Raw genomic sequence first — 24,699 nt, forward strand, 5'->3', positions numbered from 1 at the left:
GGCTGTAAAGTGCCTAGTCGGAAAATGAGGTGCTGTTCCTCCAGTTTGCGTTGGGCTTCACTGGAACAATGCAGCAAGCCAAGGACAGACATGTGGGCAAGAGAGCAGGGTAGGGTGTTGAAATGGCAAGCGACAGGGAGGTTTGGGTCATTCTTGCGGACAGACCGCAGGTGTTCTGCAAAGCGGTCACCCAGTTTACGTTTGGTCTCTCCAATGTAGAGGAGACCGCATTGGAAGCAACGAATGCAGTAGACAAGTTGAAGGAAATGCAAGTGAAATGTTGCTTCACTTGAAAGGAGTGTTTGGGCCCTTGGATGGTGAGGAGAGAGGAAGTGAAGGGGCAGGTGTTACATCTTTTGCGTGGGCATGGGGTGGTGCCATAGGTGGGGGTTGGGGAGTAGGGGGTGATGGAGGAGTGGACCAGGGTGTCCTGGAGGGAACGATCCCTACGGAATGCCGAAAGGGGGGGTGAAGGGAAGATGTGTTTGGTAGTGGCATCATGCTGGAGTTGGCGGAGGATGATCCTTTGAATGCGGAGGCTGGTGGGGTGATAAGTGAGGACAAGGGGGACCCTATCATGTTTCTGGGAGGGAGGAGAAGGCGTGAGGGCGGATGCGCGGGAGATGGGCTGGACACGGTTGAGGGCCCTGTCAATGACCGTGGGTGGAAAACCTCGGTTAAGGAAGAAGGAGGACATGTCAGAGGAACTGTTTTTGAAGGTAGCATCATCGGAACAGATGCGACGGAGGCGAAGGAACTGAGAGAATGGGATGGAGTTCTTACAGGAAGCGGGGTGTGAGGAGCTGTAGTCAAGGTAGCTGTGGGAGTCGGTAGGCTTGTAATGGATATTGGTGGACAGTCTATCACCAGAGATTGAGACAGCGAGGTCAAGGAAGGGAAGTGTCAGAGATGGACCACGTGAAAATGATGGAGGGGTGAAGATTGGAAGCAAAATTAATAAATTTTTCCAAGTCCCGACGAGAGCATGAAGCAGCACCGAAGTAATCATCGATGTACCGGAGAAAAAGTTGTGGAAGGGGGCCGAAGTAGGACTGGAACAAGGAATGTTCCACATACCCCATAAAGAGACAGGCATAGCTGGGGCCCATGCGGGTACCCATAGCCACACCTTTTATTTGGAGGAAGTGAGAGGAGTTGAAGGAGAAATTGTTCAGTGTGAGAACAAGTTCAGCCAGACGGAGGAGAGTAGTGGTGGATGGGGATTGTTCGGGCCTCTGTTCGAGGAAGAAGCTAAGGGCCCTCAGACCATCCTGGTGGGGGATGGAAGTGTAGAGGGATTGGACGTCCATGGTGAAGAGGAAGCGGTTGGGGCCAGGGAACTGGAAATTGTTGATGTGACGTAAGGTGTCAGAGGAATCACGGATGTAGGTGGGAAGGGACTGGACAAGGGGAGAGAGAAGGGAGTCAAGATAACGAGAGATGAGTTCTGTGGGGCAGGAGCAAGCTGACACAATCGGTCTACCGGGACAGTTCTGTTTGTGGATTTTGGGTAGGAGGTAGAAGTGGGCCGTCCGAGGTTGGGCGACTATCAGGTTGGAAGCTGTGGGAGGAAGATCCCCAGAGGAGATGAGGTCAGTGACAGTCCTGGAAACAATGGCTTGATGTTCAGTGGTGGGGTCATGGTCCAGGGAGAGGTAGGAGGAAGTGTCTGTGAGTTGACGCTCAGCCTCCGCGAGGTAGAGGTCAGTGCGCCAGACAACAACAGCACCACCCTTGTCAGCGGGTTTGATGACGATGTCAGGGTTGGACCTGAGAGAACGGAGTGCAGTAAGTTCAGAGAGAGAGAGATTAGAATGGGTGAGAGGAGCAGAGAAATTGAGACGACTAATGTCGCGCCGACAGTTCTCAATGAAAAGATCAAGAGAAGGTAAGAATCCAGAGGGAGGGGTCCAGGTGGAGGGAGAATATTGGAGGTGGGTGAAAGGATCCGTTGAATGGGGAGAGGACTCCTGCCCAAAGAAGTGAGCCCGGAGACGAAGACGGTGGAAGAAGAGTTCAACATCGTGCCGAGCCCGAAATTCATTAGTGTGAGGGCGTAACACCAACACCCATCTAGGACCCTCCACCCCTGCCTGTCCCTCCGTCCCCACCCCATCTTCCAATCCCAGCCCCGGCCGTGTATTCACTATACCCCCTGACCTTCCCCTCTCCGATGCTGAATGGTCAGTGCTCAGCAAAGGACTTAGTTTCATACCCCTACGCCCTCACCTTCATGAATTTCGGGCTTGGCACGATGCTGAACTCTTCTTCCGCCGTCTTCGTCTCCGGGCTCACTTCTTTGGGCAGGAGTCCTCTCCCCGTTCAACGGATCCTTTCACCCACCTCCAATATTCTCCCTCCACCTGGACCCCTCCCTCTGGATTCTTACCTTCTCTTGATCTTTTCATTGAGAACTGTCGGCGCGACATTAGTCGTCTCAATTTCTCTGCTCCTCTCACCCATTCTAATCTCTCTCTCTCTGAACTTACTGCACTCCATTCTCTCAGGTCCAACCCTGACATCGTGATCAAACCCGCTGACAAGGGTGGTGCTGTTGTTGTCTGGCGTACTGACCTCTACCTCGCGGAGGCTGAGCATCAACTCACAGACACTTCCTCCTACCTCTCCCTGGACCATGACCCCACCACTGAACATCAAGCCATTGTTTCCAGTACTGTCACTGACCTCATCTCCTCTGGGGATCTTCCTCCCACAGCTTCCAACCTGATAGTCGCCCAACCTCGGACGGCCCACTTCTACCTCCTACCCAAAATCCACAAACAGAACTGTCCCGGTAGACCGATTGTGTCAGCTTGCTCCTGTCCCACAGAACTCACCTCTCGTTATCTTGACTCCCTTCTCTCTCCCCTTGTCCAGTCCCTTCCCACCTACATCCGTGATTCCTCTGACACCTTACGTCACATCAACAATTTCCAGTTCCCTGGCCCCAATCGCTTCCTTTTCACCATGGACGTCCAATCCCTCTACACCTCCATCCCCCACCAGGATGGTCTGAGGGCCCTTAGCTTCTTCCTCGAACAGAGGCCCGAACAATCCCCATCCACCACTACTCTCCTCCGTCTGGCTGAACTTGTTCTCACACTGAACAATTTCTCCTTCAACTCCTCTCACTTCCTCCAAATAAAAGGTGTGGCTCTGGGTACCCGCATGGGCCCCAGCTATGCCTGTCTCTTTATGGGGTATGTGGAACATTCCTTGTTGCAGTCCTACTCCGGCCCCCTTCCACAACTCTTTCTCCGGTACATCGATGATTACTTCGGTGCTGCTTCATGCTCTCGTCGGGACTTGGAAAAATTTATTAATTTTGCTTCCAATCTCCACCCCTCCATCATTTTCACGTGGTCCATCTCTGACACTTCCCTTCCCTTCCTTGACCTCGCTGTCTCAATCTCTGGTGATAGACTGTCCACCAATATCCATTACAAGCCTATCGACTCCCACAGCTACCTTGACTACAGCTCCTCACACCCTGCTTCCTGTAAGAACTCCATCCCGTTCTCTCAGTTCCTTCGCCTCCGAAGCATCTGTTCCGATGATGCTACCTTCAAAAACAGTTCCTCTGACATGTCCTCCTTCTTCCTTAACCGAGGTTTTCCACCCACGGTCGTTGACAGGGCCCTCAACCGTGTCCAGCCCATCTCCCGCGCATCCGCCCTCACGCCTTCTCCTCCCTCCCAGAAACATGATAGGGTCCCCCTTGTCCTCACTTATCACCCCACCAGCCTCCGCATTCAAAGGATCAGCCTCTGCCATTTCCGCCAACTCCAGCATGATGCCACTACCAAACACATCTTCCCTTCACCCCCACTGTCAGCATTGTGTAGGGATCGTTCCCTCCGGGACACCCTGGTCCACTCCTCCATCACCCTCTACTCCCCAACCCCCACCTATGGCACCACCCCATGCCCACGCAAAAGATGTAACACCTGCCCCTTCACTTCCTCTCTCCTCACCGTCCAAGGGCCCAAACACTCCTTTCAAGTGAAGCAGCATTTCAGTTGCATTTCCTTCAACTTAGTCTACTGCATTCGTTGCTCCCAATGTGGTCTCCTCTACATTGGAGAGACTAAACGTAAACTGGGCAACCGCTTTGCAGAACACCTGCTGTTTGTCCGCAAGAATGACCCAAACCTCCCTGTCGCTTGCCATTTCAACACCCTACCCTGCTCTCTTGCCCACATGTCTGTCCTTGGCTTGCTGCATTGTTCCAGTGAAGCCCAACGCAAACTGGAGGAACAACACCTCATCTTCCGACTAGGCACTTTACAGCCTTCTGGACTGAATATTGAATTCAACAACTTTAGGTCTTGACCTCCCTCCTCCATCCCCACCCCCCTTCTGTTTCTTCCCCCTTCCTTTTGTTTTTTTCCAATAAATTATATAGATTTTTCTTTTTCCCTCCTATTTCCATTATTTTTAAATATTTTTAAATCTTTTATGCTCCCCCCACCCCCACTAGAACTATACCTTGAGTGCCCTACCATCCATTCTTAATTGCACATTCGTTTAGATAATATCACCAACTTCGACACCTATGTGTTCTTTTGTTCTGCCGTCTGTGACATCTTTTGATGATCTGTTTCTATCACTGCTTTTGCCTATAACCACACCACCCCCCTCCACTTCTCCCCCCTCAACCTTAAACCAGCTTATATTTCAACCCTTCCTGGGATTCACCTAGTTCTGTCGAAGGGTCATGAGGACTCGAAACGTCAACTCTTTTCTTCTCCGCCGATGCTGCCAGACCTGCTGAGTTTTTCCAGGTAATTCTGTTTTTGTTTTGGATTTCCAGCATCCGCAGTTTTTTGTTTTTATCTCTGTATCCATCTTGCCAGCTCACCCCTGATCCAGTGCGACTTTACCTTCTGTACCAGTCTGCCATGAGGGATCTTGTCAAAGGCCTTACTGAAATCCATGTATATAACATCCACTGCCCTTCCATCGTCGATCATCTTTGTCACTTCCTCGAAAAACTCGATCAAGTTAGTGAGACACGACCTCACCTTCACAAAACCATGCTGCTCTCACTAATACGCCCATTTGCTTCCAAATGGTAGTAAATCTTGTCACGAAGAATCTTCTCCAATAATTTCCCTACCACTGACGTAAGGCTCACCGGCCTGTAATTTCCTGGATTATCCCTGTTACCCTTCTTAAACAATGGAACAACATTGGCCATTCTCCGGTCCTCTGCGACCTCACCTGTAGCCAGTGAGGATGCAAAGATTTCTGTCAAGGCCCCAGCAATCTCCTCCTTGCTTCCCTCAGTACTCTGGGGTAGATCCCATCTGGCCCAGGGGACTTGACCACCTTAATATTCTTCAAGACGCCTAACACTTCCTCTTTTTTGATCTCAACATGATCTACCCTACTTTTACACACTCAAAAATCTCTATTTGATTTGTCAAACATGATTTCATGTTCATAAAACTGTTAATGCTTCCTACACATATTCGGAAGGAGCAGGCTGGCATCTGCTGCCTGTGCAAGAACAGGGTCACAGCTAAATATAAACTATTTACACACAAACATCAAATTAAAACAAAACATTCAGCAACTGTGGCATGGTTTATAGTCCATAATCAAATCAATGTAGACACAGGTTGGCCCCATGCGCCACACACATTATGAATTGTCTTTCAGAAAAGTGGAACTGTACTGCAATGAGAACCAGATCCTTCTGCACATCTCTATTAGGTGGCAGGCATAATTAAATCTCACTTACACACACACACAGATACACACACTTAAGAAATAGAGAAAGAACAGTTTGTCACCTCCAATATCTCATCCTTTAGGACAGACAGTTCATTGGCGTTCCTTGCCACAAAGTCATAAACTATCTGAACATATTTTTTCTGTTGCTGGATTCCTTGAGCCTCGTAATTTCTATAAGGAAAGAAAGAACAATTAAAAGCAACACAAGCAATATTTTAGTAAGGACATGTAATTATTTCTCAAACAGGGAAAAAAAGACAAAAAAGCCTGGAGAATTTTTTTCCTGTGTTTGTGGGTGATGAGAAATTATGGGCAGAATTGTCCCAGATTTGCACTAAGCGCGGTGGAGGGTAGGAAAAAGGAAATTTTACCCACCGGCCGCAATGGCAGTTTTCATGCCATGTTGCCTGCTTCCTGCTTCATTAATTATGCAGCTACAAGAAACATGCCGTCTCGCTGGCGGGTGGCCTCTGAATTGCCTGCCATGCCGTTACCTCACCGTTTCCTCACTCTGGGTGCCATATCTAAACTGCAGCCACACACAGTTCTCAATGCTTACTGCCCAGGACTGCTCCAGTGATGACATGGTCTTGAAAGCCAAGAAGAGTTCAGTGACCTATCACTGGGATGCCTTTTGGAGATCTACCTTGATGCCTTCTGCCCCTGTTCTGGTCGCAGGAGGTCCAGCAAAGTCACCACTCAGCTTGGGAGGCGATGGCAGTGGTGGTCAATGCCAATGCTGCACAGAAGAGGTTGGCCATTCAGTGCAGAAAGAGGATGAATCATCTCACCCATGCCACCAGGGTAGGGTAACCATTTCTGTACTATAAAACTCACACTCATAAGGCCATCAGGCATTCACTGGTATCTCACTCACTGCCAGCTCAAGGGACATTACCACTTACTCTCTTACAGACACCCTCACATCTCCATCTGGCCTCCTCTCCTCAGGAGACTGCCACCTCAGCCCGCAACATCTTGAGGTCACTTGCACAGATCAACATGTGCCCCCACACACATCCTGGTATACCCCCTTCCCCAATACAGCTCTTGCCCTGCAGCCTCTTCCCTTCTCTGAGGCCTCTTCTCGCCCCCTTCCTCAAACAAGCCCTAGCCCTGCAGCTGTTGAAAAGCCATCCTCACCTTATGGTTGATCTGGCAGGTAGACAGCTGCCCGTGAGCTCCCCTAAAATTGACGTGGTGCTCCCTGGTGCTGATAATTGCGAGTGCTGCCTGAAGCAAGGTAGACAAACAAACCTCAGAGTGAAGTGCAGCTCATCAGGTGCACGTTGCTATGTGCTGTTGTGAAACATGTTGGCGTGATTGCACGTTGACGTGTCTGGATGATCCAGCATGGGGGGATGATTCCGGTGGGCAGGGATTATACTTATATGCAGATGTTTAAAATGACGTCCCCGACGATTGGCAGCAGAAACACGGCCCGGAATTGACGGGTGGAGCAGATGATTATAAACTGGTTTAATGATGTAATGAAACCGATTTTTGGCTTCCCGCCATTTTGTCTGTTCATGCCCGCCATGATGCCAACAGGGACATAAAATTCTGGTCTACGTATTTGTTTTATCACTAGCCCCTGCCTATCTTCAGCAGCAGGGACAGATAGTGAACTACAGGGAAAAACCGGCCAGCACTATTCAAGTATTCTCCTATCTGCCCGCTAATCGTTTTCTGACACTTCCCTGTATCAGGAGTTTGAGGCAAATTTTCATCAGGGCACATGGGCTACTGGCCATATGACTTGGTTGCCATTGGCATGACAACCGTCAAGCACAACTGCAAACAAGGAATATCAAGATCCACAAAATTAAACTTCCTGTTCTCAGCACTGAAAGTCTTAGTCTTCACCAGTGCAAATATCTTGGTAATCAATTAATGTTAGAGATCATCTAAATACCTATAGTGGTAAGAGGCCTTTTCCCACAGAAAGTTTGAATTCAAATTTACTTTTATCATGCTGTTCCCTAATGCTCTATTACAATTACTCCAATAAAATCCTGCACAGTTCACTTTTTGACCCTCAGAAAATGAAGACCATTTCTGCCTTGTAAATGGGGATCTTATAAATTTGTTAGGTGTATTATAGAGAGTGAAATAAACAATCCAAATCCCTCAATGAAACTCCAGTCAGTAATTTACTGCTATATATATATTATATGTATATATAATCTATCTGAATCGAAACCTTGCAATCACTTCTGGTGATGTGCTATATTCCATAAAATATTTTTAAAATCCAGATTTTAATGTTTATTGATGTGATAAGATCGTTTTTTTTAAATACTGGCACACAATTAGAATGGTGCAGAATTTTCTGAAATGCCCTTCAATTAACTGTATTACTGAGAGAATGACGTCCTCCGTAAAAACACCTTACCTATGTGTAACACCTTTGGGCTGATAATGATACATTGCTCCATTGATAACTTCTCAATTCCCAAAACAAAATTACAGCTTTACTATGTACTTTTTCATGAAAGTGGTGTCTTTCTGAAATTAATTCATCTGATAACAAGGATTTTTAAAAATTCATTTACGGGATGTGGGCTTCGCTGGCTAGGCCAGCATTTATTGCCCATCCCTAGTTGCCCTTGAGAAGGTGGTGGTGAGCTGCCTTCTTGAACCATTGGAGTCCATGTGGTGTAGGTATACTCACAGTGCTGTTGGGGAGGGAGTTCCAGGATTTTGACCCAGCAACAGTGAAGGAATGGCAATATCTACAAGGCACAAGTCAGGAGTGTGATGGAATATTCAGGATGTTGAGTAGCTTGGAGGGGAACTTGCCGGTGGTGGTTTTCCCCATCTATCTGCTGCCCTTGTCCTTCTAGATGGTAGTGGTCGCGGGTTTGGAAGGTGCTGTCGAAGGACCCTTGGTGAATCCCTGCATCTTGCAGATGGTACATACTGCTGCTATTGTGCTTCGGTGGTGGAAGGAGTGAATGTTTGTGGAAGGGGTGCCAATCAAGCGGCCTGCTTTGTCCTGGATGGTGTCAAATGTTGTGGGAGCTGCATGCATCCAGGCAAGTGGGGAATATTCCATCACACTCCTGACTTGTGCCTTGTAGATAGTGGAGAGGCTTTGGGGAATCAGGAAGTGAGTTACTCATCACACAATTCCTAGCCTCTGACCTGCTCTTGTAGCCACAATATTTATATGGCTAGTCCAGTTCAGTTCTGGTCAATGCTAACCACCAGGATTTTGATAGTGGGGGATTCAGTAATGCATTTGGACATGGACTGCTTCAGTATCTGAGGAGTTGTGAATGGTGCTGAACATTGTGCAATCATCAGCAAATATCCCCACTTCTGACCTTATGATGGAAGGAAGGTAATTGATGAAGCAGCTGAAGATGGTTGGGCCGAGGACACTACCCTGAGGAACTCCTACAGTGATGTCCTGGAGCTGAGATGACTGACCTCCAACAACCACAACCATCTTCCTTTGTGCTAGGTATGACTTCAACCAGCAGAAAATTTTTACCCCTGATTCCCATTTGCTAGGGCTCCTTGATGCCACACTCGGTTAAAGGCTGCCTTGATGTCAAGGGAACTCACTCTCACCTTACTTCGGGAGTTCAGCAATTTTGTCCATGTTTGAACCAAATCTGTAATGAGGTCAGGAGCTGAATGGCCCTGGCGGAACCCAAACTGGGCATCAATGAGCAGGTTAATGCTAAGCAAGTGCCGCTTGATAGCACTGTTGATGACTCCTTCCATTACTTTACTGATGAGCGAGAATTTGACAGCTATACATTTGGCTTTCTAAAACTTAGGCTGACTAATCTTGCTGCAAACACAGGAATTGTAACATTGATATGTTATCACACTTATGATTCATCATACTCCTGTAGTTCATTTTGTCTAATAGCGAATACAGCAGCCAACAAACAACTGTTTTACAACTGGTCTGAAGGTACTTGAAGCAAGCTTGTTTCTGTGCCTACGAGCAGATTGGTGGGTGGGAGGGGCACCAGTACAGAAATGTACTGTCAAAAACTGTCCTTAGGAGAGCGGTGATTCCTTGCTAGGGTACAGTTCAAAGTTGCCCTAGCACCTAACCCTCGGCTGTACGTTAGCTTAGGCAGTAAGATTTTACAAGATAATCCACCGTGTGCCAAATCCTGCCCCCAACATACTTTCACATTGATATAAATTCCAGCAAGAATCACAGGGGTGATCACAGATCAGTTTCCCTTTCCTTATCCTAAAGGCACTGAAGCCAATTGAAATCCACCCTAGTTGAGTTCAACCAGCTTAGCAAAAATTTCTTGATCCATATGGCTTATTATTACACAGAAAAATATTAAAGACGTGTTCAACTTCTCAAACTGGCATAAAATACATTAATTTAAAGCTACATTTACAGCAACATGCTGTATTGGTTAATCTTTCATTATCTGATCAGTGTAACTAATTACAGGGCTGTGGAAAACTGATTTGTGAAGCAAGGCAGCACCAGCATGCAAAGCACCATTAAATAAATGCAGCTACATGAATGAAATCCAACCGCCATTAGAAATTTGGAAAATTATAATCCCTTTCACTTTAATAAAACACAAAGGCTAAATTGTACCTTGGCCTCTGCAGGATCCAAAATTGATATGGGAGAGCTAAGGCTCCTGACTTCAATATGTATTATAATAACAGTATTTCCAATGGAATCCCTGCTTTTTTTTAAAATACATTTTTGTTGGAGATAAGGCAGCTTCATTACAGGGCTATTGTTTTCCTTTTTATCATCCTCCACTGAATGACATCATAAATTAACTGTCACTAAGAGGGTGGTCTCTAGAACTCTGCCGATGCTGCTCGACAACATCTGCACAAGAGCTGTGATGGGAGAATTACCCTCTGACTTAACCTCCTGTTGAGAAGCACTTACTCTGCACTTCCCCACTGAAATCAATAATTGCAGCTGTTGAGGACGGGTGTCAAATGGCACCTCATTGCAGGAGCTGGTGCCCTAATGTATCACCATATAATTTCAGAGTTCTTCTCTGAAGCATAGACTGCTGCTGTAGTTGAAGCTGTTTCTCAATGTCTGTTTTGATGTTAAATGTTCTTAAATTGAAGTCTATGTTTGTGTATTCCTTTCCTAGGCTTTGGTGGTTGCAGCAGTTGAAAAGACGAATTTCACCCTTCGCATGTTGCAGAAATCATTATTTACCCACTCTGAAGACACTGGGAGCTGCCAGTTGCTGATTTTAACCTGTTCTACTAGGCAGGTGATAAGGATATCTGCCCAAAGCCAGTAGGGTCCTCTTTTACAGTTGCATGTTGGGTCCATGACATCCTTGGATTCCGGTATAATTTTGGTGACCTAAGCAGGAGGATACAGTGGCTCTCTTGCCAGGTGAAAATGGCAGGAAAAGGAATTAGGGCGATTGGCTTAAACAGAGCCATGCCTTCTCTTGCTGAAGACTGCCACAAACCACCCCCAATGTTGGGGTGTGAATGCTCTTCAGGACACCCTGGAGGCCAATCCTACTATCTAGCCACCAGCAGTGGACAGCCTTTGGACCATATGGGGTGGAATTTTACAGCCCCTCCTGCCGGCAGGATTTTCTGGCCCCGCTGAACTCAATGGACTTTTGAATGGCTCACCGCATTTGATGGCCCCGCCCCTACTGCGACGGTCTGTGAACTTCCGCCCATAATTTTACACTGGTTGCTACCAGTGACAAGTCAGACAACTTTTGCTTTCAAATGTATCCTGGGAGTTAAAATATTCATTTAAATTTCTAGATCCATGGTGATTTTCTAGCTCATACACTGTCCACCTGTCCAAAACTGGCCTGGAGTTAAAAATCAGGCCTTATCTTCCTCTTTGCATTGAAGTATCTTTTTTTCAGCTGCCCCACACAACAACAACAATATTTGTATAGCACCTTTATGTAATAAAATATTCTAAGCTGTTTCACAGGTACTTTATAAAACAAAATATGGCACTGAAACACATAAGGACATATTAGTTTAGATGACTAAAAGCTTGGTCAAAGAGGTAAATTTTAAGGAGTGTCTTAAAGGAGGAAAGCAAGTTAGAGAGATGGAGATGTGTAGGCGGGGTATTCCAGAGCTTACAGCCAAGGCAACTGAAGGCATGGCCACCAACAGTGAAGCGATTAAAATCAGGGATGCTCAAGATGCTAGAATTAGAGGTCACAGTCATGAAGCTCCTACAATTTTAAGGAAACTGGAGACAAAATCTCCAGCTCTTCATGATGAAAAAAATATACAGGAAGAGAGGAATGCCAAGGCTCCAAACTGGAAAGCTGCAAACAAGGGTAATTTAATTGAGAAATCTGTTAGTTTTATGGATAGCAGAGCCTCCACTTACTGACCCATTGGAGAATATTAATGTAGACAAGTTGTCCATACAGTTCTACCAGCAGGAGAGAAAGAGAATGCACATTGTACCAGTTCTCCACAGCATGCTAATACCAGTTACCTATCTACATGCCGACTAACACTCTGTTTAAAAGCATCCACTGCAGTATTCTGGTCAGCAATCTGGCCTCTCTTGAATGCTGTATTACAGTATGCATACCCATTGGGAGGAGGGAAGCAGGGTTTCGATGAGTGCTGAAAGACAAAAAAAAGTTATGGTAAAGATGACTTTATATGGGTCTGGATACAATATGAAGATTGTATTTGGATCTAAGTACAGTGTGAAGACTAAATATAGGTTTGGATACTTTATGAAGACCAAATTTGGGTCTAGAAACATTGAAGACAATTCAGTTTTTGACTAGATAGTGTTGTTTTTGAGTCTAAAACTGAAATCACACACCAAAAGTCTTTTTTATGAAAAAGAATTCCACTTGTTTTGGCCTTAAGGTTTGGAGACAGTAGTTATTGGGGTTAGTAACATTTTTAATGAACGTTCAATGTCAGAAAAGGAAATCCACAGTCCTGTTCTGGCTTCTGGCATGAGGTGACAAGTGCATGACCAGCACAGGCCTCAGAGAAGAGAAAGTTAAAAGGAGATTTGTTACAGATGTCTAAAATCATAAGGGGTCTGGACAAAGTAGATAGAGCAAAGTTGTTCCCATTGGCGGAAGGATACTAACTTAAGGTGAATGGCAAAAGGACCAAAGACAACATGAGGAAATGCCTTTATACACAGTGAGCGGTCAGAGAATCTGGAATGCACTACCTAAGAGCGTGATGGAGGCAGATTCAATCATGGCTTTCAAAAGATAATTATCTGAGGAGAAAAAAAATTGCAGGGCTATAGGGAAAAGCCGGGGAGTTGGGTCGGGGGGGGGATTAGCTGAGTTGGTGTTGCAAAGACCCAGCACGGGCACAAAGGAATGAAGGCCCCTTTCTGTGCTGTAACCTTCCTATGATTCTAATGAATAAAGTCATTTTTGTCTTAGTTGATAGGACTCTGGGCTCAAATTCCACTGGGGTCATTCAGTCAGTCATCATTTCTGGAGAGAACAGGTTAGCCAGCCTCTCAGACATGCCTCTTATCAGAACTGCAAGATTAAAATTGAACAAATACTTAAATAGGCTCAAGAGTAGGGTGGGGCAAAAGAAAAAGAGTAAGTGTCAGTGCCATGCCCTATAATCCAAAAGAAAAATTGGAGGTTGTTAATCTGATACATCTGATATCTGATACATCTAACAAATAAATTAAAGACTGAAAGAAACAGGATTTGAACATACAAAGCACTGTGAGGCAGGCCAAGAGATGAGAAGAAAGATTAGAAGCTTATGGAACAGATCTGAAACTAAAACAGCAGAAGCTGCCATATTAGTACAGGGTCTGATGACACAATCGGGAGGAAAGCAGATGTCACGACATCTGGGATGCCAACTTGCCTATTCACTCCATGAATGCTAACCGACTACAGTGCACTTCCGACATTTTCTGTGCTGGTTCCCGATTTCCAACATTTGCAGTTTTTTTTAATTTACAAATCAAAAGAGGTGGTTTTGTTACAGTGTAATCTTTTCTCAAATCCCATCTGGAGCACACATACAATTCTGCTCATTTAATCATAGGAAGGATTTAAATATCCTTGAGAGGGTATACTGCAGGCAAGTAATGAAAATAATTCCAGGTATCAGGAATTGAAATTATGAAAGCTTGAACAAAATTGGTGGAGTAAATATCTATTTGCCTTGGAGCTGTTCTCAGAAGCAAATTGGCAACAATTCTGATGTAACATTTTCATTTTCCACACTATTCATCCTTATGGACCCGGATTTTGTGATTGAGGTAATGGTGAGGCTATCAGCACTCACCTTTATCATGAAGTAAATCAGACAGCAACTTGAGACATTCACACATGCGCGGTTAAATGTGGAAGCTGCTATCCAAGTCGCCCTACTCCTCTATAAGCTTTGCCAAACCTGTACCTCACCGAGAGATTTGACATTAAAATACATGAAAGGTGTGATCTAGCAGTACTTTACAACTAAGCATGCCTGAAAAAGGTGCATTCAGGTGTAACTGAATTTGTAACGGTGTAATAAGCCTTAATTACTGTCAAGCAACTTCTCCAGCGCTGAAAAAATAATTTTATAACTATGGAGCCTCATTTCTTCATAGTTTATTTATTGTTGGAAATTAAAAAAATTACCGTTACTTTTTGTTCTACCTCCTCCATCTCTATTTTAATCTTACTTTTCTTCCCCTCTCTTTATTTCATGTGCATGATTTTACATTGATTTAAATATTATAATTTATACTTCCTGGTTGAGACTCTTGAAGATGATTCAATCTGATTGTTTGAAAATCCATACTGCTTGCTCTGTTCACACAACAACAACTTATATTTATATAATGCCTCTTATGAAATGAAATGTCCCAATGTGCTTCACTGGAGCATTATAAAATAAAGTATAACATTGAGCCACATAAGGAAGTATTCAAATAACCAAAAGCTTGGGCAAAGAGGTAGGTTTATAAGGAGTGTCTTAAACGAAAAAAGCACGGCAGAGGCAGAGAGGTGTAGGGAGTGTACTCCATAGGTTAGGTCCAAGGCAGCTGAAGGCAAAGCCACCAGTGAAAGAGCAATAAAATTGGGAATGTGCAAGAGGCTAGAATTAGAGGATCACAGATATCTCGGGGGATTGTAAGGTTGCAGGAGCTTGCAGAGATAGGGAGGAAAGAGGCCATGGAGGAATTTGAAAACAAGGATGAGAATTTTAAAATCAAGACCATTGCTTAACTTTGAGCTAATGTAGGTCAGTGTGCACAGGTTTCAGCAAACACACAGGGCACAGATCCCCTGTCATGGGCATCACATTGCAAAGGATCTCTAAACACTGCAAGTTGCCACTCAAAAGCCTTTGAAAAGTCTATGATTCTCTGCTGATCATGTCATCTAAGTTATGGTTTCTCAGAGCAACATTACCAATTCAATACTAAATGGGCAGATTCAACCTGTGAACTTTGAGTTCAATTTCTTCTGAAGAGGTCAAATCCAAACTCTTGTGTAAAGACTTTTATTCCACTAGTCAGGACTGCAATCAAATCTAGAACCCAGAAGTCAAACAATACTGTACTTAATATTTGATTCAGGCATTACAATAGAATCTTTATTTTTTTTAAAAAGTAAAATCCATCTGATAATGTAGAGTGCCAGTAACAATGCAAAATGTCACATTATACACAAAGAAATTAATCATGAAGATCACCTTACCTCCTCAGATTGTTGCTTCATCTCCTCCTGTCTGCGTTGTGTATCTGGTGCAGTTGCGATGGAATCTGCCACTTGGTGTGGGTCCAGTTCCCAGGGAACACCTCGAAAATTGTCGAGAGGTGGCTCCCAGCCATTTCTAAACTTGGGCACATATGGGTGAACAAAGTGGTCCCTTGGCCAATCAACCCTGAAGGAAAAGGGAATGTAATCTGTAACTATTAATTCCTAAGCAGGTAACTCACTTTCTTTTGAATATTAATTTTTTTTTCAACTGTTTTCCTTCTTATATCTGCATGAATGGAAGTAACCGGTGCCAATGACAGGTATAGCACTATCAAGGCACAAAGGTGACAGCTCTCTTGCATCCATTATCCTGTCACTATACATAGACAGAAGAACTTACATTCACACCCTCAGGTTGTCACAAAGTCCTGCATGGCCAATGACTTGTCTGTGATGTCATTTTGGTGATGCACTGTTATTTTGTAAGCAAAGATGGCAGCCAATTTGTAAAAAGTAAGATCCCACAAACGGTGCTTCTGAAATGAGGCTTGAACCCTCATTCTCCTAACTCAGAAGTGACAGTGCTGCCTTTTAGATAAGCTGACACTTAACATGTAGGTTTACACTAAGAATTCCTCCCCAAAGTGCAGTTTTTATCAGGTCAAACTTATGGGGGTGAAAACTGAGATTTGTTCCTATGTTTTCTGAATCTTTTCATGAATCTGTTTCTATATAATCATCCTCATCTATCCATCAACAGCTACATTGTGTGATTTGCTAATCATAGCCATATGGCATAGCTCAAAGACAAAAAAAATCTCACCCTTCCAGTAACTGTCTCTGCTTGGATCTCATTTTTGTTCTGTCTTTCTTAGTTGTCCACCCTATTGTACTCTGTATGTACACCCTCTGTATGTCTCATATCTTTTTAATTCTCTCTGTATTCCTTGCTTGCCTCTGACTCTTTTCCCCATTCTTTCACCCTGTTTATATAAGTTCCTCCTTGAATTTATAGAAATAAACTATTTCTATCATTTGGGGAGCTTAGGACAAAGGGCTACACTCAAAAAATAGGGTCAAACCTTTCAGGAGTGAAACACAAAGGGTGCTAAAATTTTGGAAGTCTGTTCCGCAAATAGTAATTGTTCATCCTTTACATGCTTTCTCTCTATATGTTCATCTTTTTTGTAAAATACTGGGCAAACGCAAATGCTGTTATTCACAAAGAATTTTGATGAATCGGGGCATCAGAAAATAGGTGGGAATGTCTTTTCCACATACAAGGGGCAGAATTTTATATTTGACGTGCAGGTGAGTGCCCGACATGTCGGAAAGTAAACGCGAAATGACGTTGGGCATGCGTTCCAACGTCATCGCAAAGCCACGCGATATTTCGTTTGGCGGTCGCGCACTGGATAATTGAAAGGCCTATTAAGGCCATTAACTAGGTAATTAACCTGAATTTTATGCTGCTCGTCCAACCTTATGGTGAAAAGACCAAGTGGCTTTTACGTTTTTTAGGAAACCTCATCCATAAGCGGGATGAGGTTTCCTAAATTAAATAAAAACTTTCCTTTGAAATTAAAAACATGTCCTGTCTCATGTGACACAGTCACATGAGGGGACATGTTTCATTGAATTTTTAATGTATTTATTAATTTTTAAAAAAGGCAATTCAATCTCCGTGCCTCAGGGGAACTAAAGCATTCTATTGTGCGCATGAGCTAACTGCGCGCTAGGCCCTGCTCTCCCTCCTCCCTTCACACACACACAGGTAGAGCTCAGCGCTGCCTCTCGCAATCCATGCAGGGCAGGCCATAATTGGCCCACCCGCGTGTAAGCGTGGTGTGAAGCCGATTGTGAGCGGCGGTCGGCTCCCTGACCGCTCCCGCCGAGCCTGCCTGACAAATGGAAAATCCTGGCCAAGGCTTTAGTCTCACAATAAACCTCTGGGGCAGGTTGTGCAGAAGCGGGCGTTTCCTGATTGGCGCCCTCAGTCACATGAGCTGGGACATGTCAATTTCTTTTATTTAAACATTTTATAAAAATTTTAATACCCTCATGAAAACTTATCCTGCCCATGGAGGAGTGTTTCATGTTTTTTTCAGAAGGCCGCCCTAGGCTCCCGGTCTGCCCACCAACCTTAAGGTTGGACGGGCAGGTCCATCAATCATGTTAATTACTTTTTTAATGGCCTTAATAGGCCTTTGACAGTTCGGCAGGCACGCAGCCGAATCGGCTGCATGACCACCGAACTGAAAATCTAAATGATGCAGGGTGACGTTGGGAGGCACGCCCGACGTCACCTTGCATCATTTTACGTGTCGGTGAGCGAGCCCTCCCCCCCAGCTTGCCAAACAGAAGATTCTGCCCCTGGAAAAGTGAACATGAGAATAGGTGCTGCAATACAGGCACTGCTCTGTAGGGGGTACTATCACATTAAGTTTAAATATTGGTAAGCACAAAAAAGAAACATGAATGCTAGAAATCTAAAATAAAAAAATCAGGAAATATTGGAAATATATAGGAGATTGATCTACATGTAACTGAGAAAGACAGGTTCATATTTTAGTTCTGATAATGGGTCACATCTGAATCATTAAGATGTCTTTTTTTCTTTACTATTATATATCAGATTCCTGTTATTACTGCACTAGATGTGCAGTGATGTAAGAATGTCCTTGAGTTTGCATGTACTAAGCTGGTGAATCAATATAATATCACTGGTTTTAAACGAAACCACAGGGAGGGCTTCACATTATACCTTGTATATAGGTTCACTAATCGAATATCACCTATTTATCACATTCATAAAAATGTAAAATTGGAAAACACATTAATTTATAAAATATTGAATTCTCTCTATCTCATCTGAAGCCACTATTTCTTGCTGGTCATTGCTATTTGCCCATGCCCCAAGAATTAAAAAATGACTAACTGAAGTTACTCACAGTATACTTTTCAAATAAATGCCAATTGTTTTGAAACAATTGGTAGTGTTCCCTGATGGCTGAGTAGTTAAAACCAATTGACCTGTGCAGAACAGAATCACACAGATCCAACTGATCCCAAGTTCAATCCACAATACGGCCTAGATTTTGGTGGAGTCAGGCCGAGTCAGGAGGCCTTTAAAAAAGACAGATGGGAACTGATTCCGAGATTCCCATGTGATTCCAGTTTCTGGCAATTTTTGCTGGTGTGGGATAAGGATTCTATTAATGGCTATGACTGGAATTTAAACAGCAGAGCTTGTTGCTCGAGTGTATTCACACAGCCAGAGCTTGAGTTCCTAATGTGGAGGCAGTGAATTTCCACATTAACTTGCTCCCTAAGCCTGTCCCTGGGTTTGTGGGACTTACTTCCTCTTAGAACCCTCTCATTCCTTGCCACCAACTTTCAGTGATGTCACTTCCGCCAACATCTCCCGAAATTGAGGGGGGGTGCGGGCACCAGGCTCAAGGCTCACCCAGGGCAGCAAATACCCTTGCACTGGCCTTGAATGACCTCTGGGCAAACTACAGCTGGCGTAAGGTTTTGGTGGGAGGGTGTTGGAGGGAGTGGGAGTTTAGAAATAAACTAGTGGCCATGAAGCTATCAGCTGCTCCAGGAGGGGAGCAAAGAAAACTGGGGGAAATGCAGCATCACTGGTAGAGAGAGCTCTTATACATGTTGTGGAGGCCAAAAATCCATAGCCATTCCTTTGGCCTCTCACTGTAACTTTGGGAGGAGTCCACTTCAATGGCCGGGAATTGGACTGAGGTCCAATACACCTAATTTATTGCCAAGGCTTACTGCATGGCCTCTCACAGTTGGAACCTCCATTCAGTTTTTATAAGGCCATTGACCAGGGAGGTGGCTCTGTGGGCAGAATCTCTTAACATTAGAGTTTCTGCATCACAGGCTAACTTAAGGACCCAACTTATGGTTGATGTGGGTAGGCCTATTGTGACACACAAGCATACTGGTGGCCACCTTGTGGCTGTGAGGTCCAACATGTTCCCATGAAAGATTAGTGGCCTGTACTCCATAAATCTGGTCCAAGTGTCCCTCTATATGTTACCTTTTGTATGGATTTTTCTAGCCTTGATCTGGCTTCAGCAACATACCTCCACCCCTCTACACCTTCCACCTCATTCCCAACCCAGGAGTCTTTCTAGGAATCTTTGGCCAAAATAATCGGCAAGTAAATTTAGTGGAGGGCTCCATGGCCACACCTATTAGAGAGATTTAAGATGACCTCACACTGGAAAGACTTTCCCAGTTTGTCAAATCCATACATATTGTGGGGCCTTCCTCATAACCTGAAATCTATAGCAGATTCAGCAGCAACATCTCTGAGGTAGGTTTATTTCAGCATTTACAGGAGCAACATGTAAAATAATATGGGGGCAATATGTAAAAAAAATTACAGGAAGCTGTCATTCAGAAATTTTGCTTGCATCAATCAATTTAATTTATAGTTAAATGAGAGAGGCCTGTGCAAACTGTCTTATTGTTTTACAGGAGCCCATAATTTATAGTCAGGGGAGGCATTTGAAGAATGTCAATCTCTAACCCAGCCAACATTCTTTGGAAAAAACAGAACCAACACTGAACTTCAATCCCAGTAATCAGAACCTCTGGTAAATATTTATGAATAATATGTCAAAATGGTGGAGCTCTTGCAGTAAGCTGCACATCATGTTATACCCCTAGTCACACACCAATTCTCAACTCGTATTAAGCCACAATTTTCCAAACTGGGGTCTTTGGACTCTGGTGTCTTCAGATCCTGGTGTAGGCTACAAGAAACATTTTTTTCAGATGATAGACCTAGCAGATAGCTGGTGCTACCTCTTAGAAGTTGTATGAGTCAATTTTTGCAGGGGTTCCCAGACATTAATATCTGAAAATAATGTGACAGTTAAGATTTTCTGCAAGTGTGTTAATTTTTCCAGGGGCCTGTTAAGTTTTACTATGCGGTCGCTTTGCTCGCAAATTGGTTACACGTTTATCTGTTGGCAGGTGAACCGATTTCAATATACTGCAGATGCAGAGACCAATGCAAAATGAAGCACATGCTATTTATTTATACAAATAACAAACAACATGATGTGTGCTTCCACAATCAGACCCGACTCTAGATTAACATTAACATGATAGCCACGCTACACAGCTATTGGGTCTAGCAGTTACGTGGTCAATCTACTCACATTCTCTTAAAGGTGCATTATGCCTCAGATTACCACAGGGCCACTACACACAAAAAAAAACCATGCACCTATTCTGAAGATACTGGAATATTACATCCAGTTCTGGGCACCATACTGTAGGGAAAGATGTGAAGGCATTAGAGAGAGCGCAGGGATCAAGAACAAGAGGGCATGGATTTAAGGTAACTGGCAAAAAAAGCAATGGAGACATGAGGAAAAACTTTTTCACGCTGTAAGTAATTAAGATCTGGAAAGCACTGCCTGAGTGTGTGGTGGAGGCAAGATCAACTGAGGCATTCAAGAGGGGTTGAAGGATAATGAGGAAGTGAAACGTCAACTGTGCTCTTCTCCGCCGATGCTGCCAGACCTGCTGAGTTTTTCCAGGTATTTCTGTTTCTGTTTTTGTTCATTTAAGAGGGAATTGGGTTATGATTTGAAATGGAAGATTATGCAGGATTATGGGGAAAAGGTGGGGAGTGGCATTGGGTGCATTACTTATTTGGAGAGCTGGTGCAGATACGACAGGCTGAATGGCCTCTAACAATTCTAAGATTCTGTGATACATTTGAGTGTTGCCTGTTACTTTGGTCTGTGTACATCAATTAACCAGATGTTGTAAGGATCCCAGATAGGATCAGAAATGAGATTGTGTTGAAGCACAAGGCGGAAGGGAATCAGATACCAGAGGGGAACTACTGACATTCTGATTGATGGGAAAGGAATGGGGGAGCAGTTAAAATAAAAGGTCTCCCATTTCTCACTCCCATTCCCACTGTTTGTTTTAACACACATAGAGCTCTGATAGCATTTTATTCCATCCTGAGTAAAATGGGTCAATCCATTGGGAATGAAAAGTGGTCTCCCAGGCTCCACAAAGTCTGGGCCTGCACAAGCAGCCCCAGCTGAGCAGTTTACTGGCAGGTTACAAATGATGCCCTTCTCCAGCCAGGAGTTTAAGTTGTCCCTTAGGCATCTCATTCCCCTTCTCTGACTTGAATGATCCCACCTGTTGGTAGAGCAATTTTGGCAGCTGTCATGGAAACCTCTTAACACCAGATACATCCACCTCCTACCTATAAGAGGGCATGTAGCTGTGAGTGCAACTTCAACAATAAAAATACACCGCCATTAAACATCAGCAAATTACTGAGAAATTCATTTACATATGGAATTGTGCAGCTTGTATGTGTCCCTATGTTTTCAATTACTGCAGACTGAGAATGCCAACATTTGAGAGCAGGATACGCCATGTAGGTGATACCAGAGGGGCCAGTACTCATTCATCAGGCACTGAAGAGGAATCCAGCAGCTTTGCAACTGAATCTCTCAATTACTGTACAATCAGATCATCTCCTGAACAGCCAGCATTGATTCTGCATGGTTAAAAGCATGATACAATCATTCCCTCAATTTTGTAATTGGCATGCTGCAGAAAATAGGGTCCCTCTTTCTCACCTGGACCTGGTCCATGCCTCTCCCAGTGACTCCCATAGCATCATCTCTTTTGGAGTGAGGTGGCCCCTTAAAAAATCCGTTGCATCTTTGGAAAGTAGAGGGCTTATGATGGTCTTGGGTATTTCTGGACCTCCGATGGTCTGAACCACCTGTCCAACAGAACACCACATAAGAAACAAAACCAAAAAGCTTGAGGACAAATTCACTGCAAACATATTATTAAATTATCTGATTTATATTGGGATCAGGCGGATCAAAGGGTGTGTTTATGGCATTTATAGGATAGCTTGTTGGGCCATTCATGGTCCACAAGCAATACTATAAAGACACATAGGTGTTCCATGCAACCCTTCAAACCTCGTTTCAACTGTTGGGTTTCCTGAGGCAGGAAACTCAATCTGTAGTGTTAAAAAGAAAAGCAATGTTAAAATGGAGGCACACAATCTCCTTAAAATATTTTAATGATCAACCAACCTACCCAGCTCCCAAGAGTATCAGAATTGGGCAGGTTGGGCTTTTAAACTGTTAAATGCCCATCTGCTCTGGGGAGGGGTGGTGGTGGAAGGGTGCTTTAAAACTACCCTCATTCCTGCTAATACAGTAGGAACTTGCATCTCTTTATCTTATCGTTCCTGATTTTTAAAATTTTACTTTTCTCTTATTTTCCTACCTAATCTAACTTCCCTAAAATACTAAGATAAATATCTTTATCTAATTGTTCGCTTCTTCATTTTCACTGGATGCCAACCTTCTCCAAAGACTAATGTTTCAGCTAATCTAAAACTTAGGCTTTCAGAAGTGGCAATGATGCATTATAGACACTTCGCCGCACTTTTACATTAAGACCAAGAACAGGGTTTTTGCTGCTGGCTGTCAGATAATTTAACACCTCCCCAAATGATTAAGATCACACCACTCCCCTGGTTGTACAAACCATCTCTTATCACTACAAGATATTGTTACTTTACCAATTCAAGTGGTCCAAACAGGAAGTGCAGCAACTCCACGGCAGTTGGATTTTGAATATGCCTCTTTAGTTTAGCCTAGAAACCAAAAAGAATGTAGATCAGTGACAGTGTTTGTCAATCCTCAGAATTAGTGACCATTGGCAAAGTTTTCTAACCAGGACATTCCACCTGATTAAAAATTATCAAAGAATGATCAATTAAGACCTTATCATTTGTTGATTCAATTATCCTGTTATTAGCTTAATTTTGTGGGGACTGGAGATAGTTGTGCACATAGATTTTCAGTTTCTTACAACAAAATTGATATTTAGACGGCTATGCAGAGAAATGGATAGGCAAGTAAAAGACCAAAGTTCTTAATTAATTCATCAGAGGAACAGGAATAGGTCATTCTAGAACCTTGAGCCTGTTCTGGCATTCAATGAGATCATGGCTGATCAGCAACTGAACTTCAACTGCCCCATATTCCTTAATATCTTTGGATAACAAAAATCTATCATTCTCAGATTTAAAATTAACAAATGGTCTACTATCAATTGCCATTTGTGGAAGAGAATTCCAACTCTTACTACTCTTTGTACATAAAAATATATCTTAATTTTACTCTACTGGGGACAATAACATCTGGTCTAGGCTTGCTAACCATTAGGTTTCTGGGAAAGTGACAATATTGAGCAATGTGTGGAGAGGAATGACATCCGTGAAATTCCTTGAAAAGTATCTTCCATACCATTTCAATAAAACATGTGTAGGGTGAGCCCTTTTACTGTTTGGATATTGCAGAAGTTGCTTACGTAGCTTGTTGCATCTCTGTGACATCTGAAATCTGCAATGATGGAAATTTATTGGGATTGTTTACTCTAGGCCACTCAACTCCTGACCTCATTAAAGACTTGGTTCAAACATGAACAAAATAGCTGAACTGAGGTGAGGTGAGAGTGACTGCCCTTGATATCAAGGCAGCATTTGACCAAGTATGGCATCAAGGAGCTCTAGCAAAGTTGGAGTCAATGGGAATTGGGGTAAAGCTCTCCACTGGTTGGAGTCATAATTAGCCAAAGCAAGATGGCTGTGGTTGTTGGAGGTCAATCATCTCAGTTCCAGGGCATCACTTAAAGAGTTCCTCAGGGTAGTGTCTTAGGCACAACCATCTTCTGCTGCTTCATCATTGACCTTCCTTCCATCGTAAGGTCAGGAGTGGAGGTGTTTACTGAAGATTGTGTGATGTTCAGCACCATTTGTGATTCCTCAGATGCTGAAACAGTCCATGTCCAAATGCAGCAAGACCGGGACAATATCCAGGCTTGAGCTGACAAATGGCAAGTAACATGCAAGCCACCCAGGTGCCAGGTAATGACCATCTCCAACAAGAGAAAACCTAATAATTTCTCCTTGACGTTGAATGACATTATCATCACTGAATACCTCACTATCAACATCCTGGGGGTTACCATTGACCAGAAACTGATCTGGACTAGCCATATAAATATTGTGGCTACAAGAGCAGGTCAGAGGCTAAGAATCCTGCTGTGAGTAACTCACCTCCTGACTCTGCAAAGCCTCTCCACCTTCTACAAGGCACAAGTCAGGAGTGTGATGGAATACTGTCTGCTTGCCTCGATGAGTGCAGTTTCAATAAGCTGACACCAACTAGGACAATGCATCTCG

The 24,699-nt window shown here is 43.9% G+C and overlaps 1 protein-coding gene across 5 annotated transcripts in view; it reads right to left on the minus strand.

The window, feature by feature from the left end:
• Positions 1-24,699, minus strand: part of eps8l2 (EPS8 like 2) — a 196,187-nt gene that overhangs the window by 20,148 nt on the left and 151,340 nt on the right. For 2 of the 5 annotated variants that reach the window (XM_041198265.1, XM_041198266.1), the window contains exons 12-17: positions 23,032-23,106; positions 22,064-22,212; positions 15,414-15,600; positions 12,206-12,339; positions 6,883-6,972; positions 5,799-5,910 (exon numbers count right to left, since the gene is read on the minus strand). In XM_041198265.1, the coding sequence (XP_041054199.1) occupies positions 5,799-5,910; positions 6,883-6,972; positions 12,206-12,339; positions 15,414-15,600; positions 22,064-22,212; positions 23,032-23,106 (747 nt within the window). The remainder of the gene's footprint in view (positions 1-5,798; positions 5,911-6,882; positions 6,973-12,205; positions 12,340-15,413; positions 15,601-22,063; positions 22,213-23,031; positions 23,107-24,699) is intronic. The other 3 variants (XM_041198268.1, XM_041198267.1, XM_041198269.1) reach the window with 3 other exon arrangements.

This window comes from Carcharodon carcharias, chromosome 10 (genome assembly GCF_017639515.1).
Source record: "Carcharodon carcharias isolate sCarCar2 chromosome 10, sCarCar2.pri, whole genome shotgun sequence".
NCBI lineage: Eukaryota > Metazoa > Chordata > Chondrichthyes > Lamniformes > Lamnidae > Carcharodon > Carcharodon carcharias.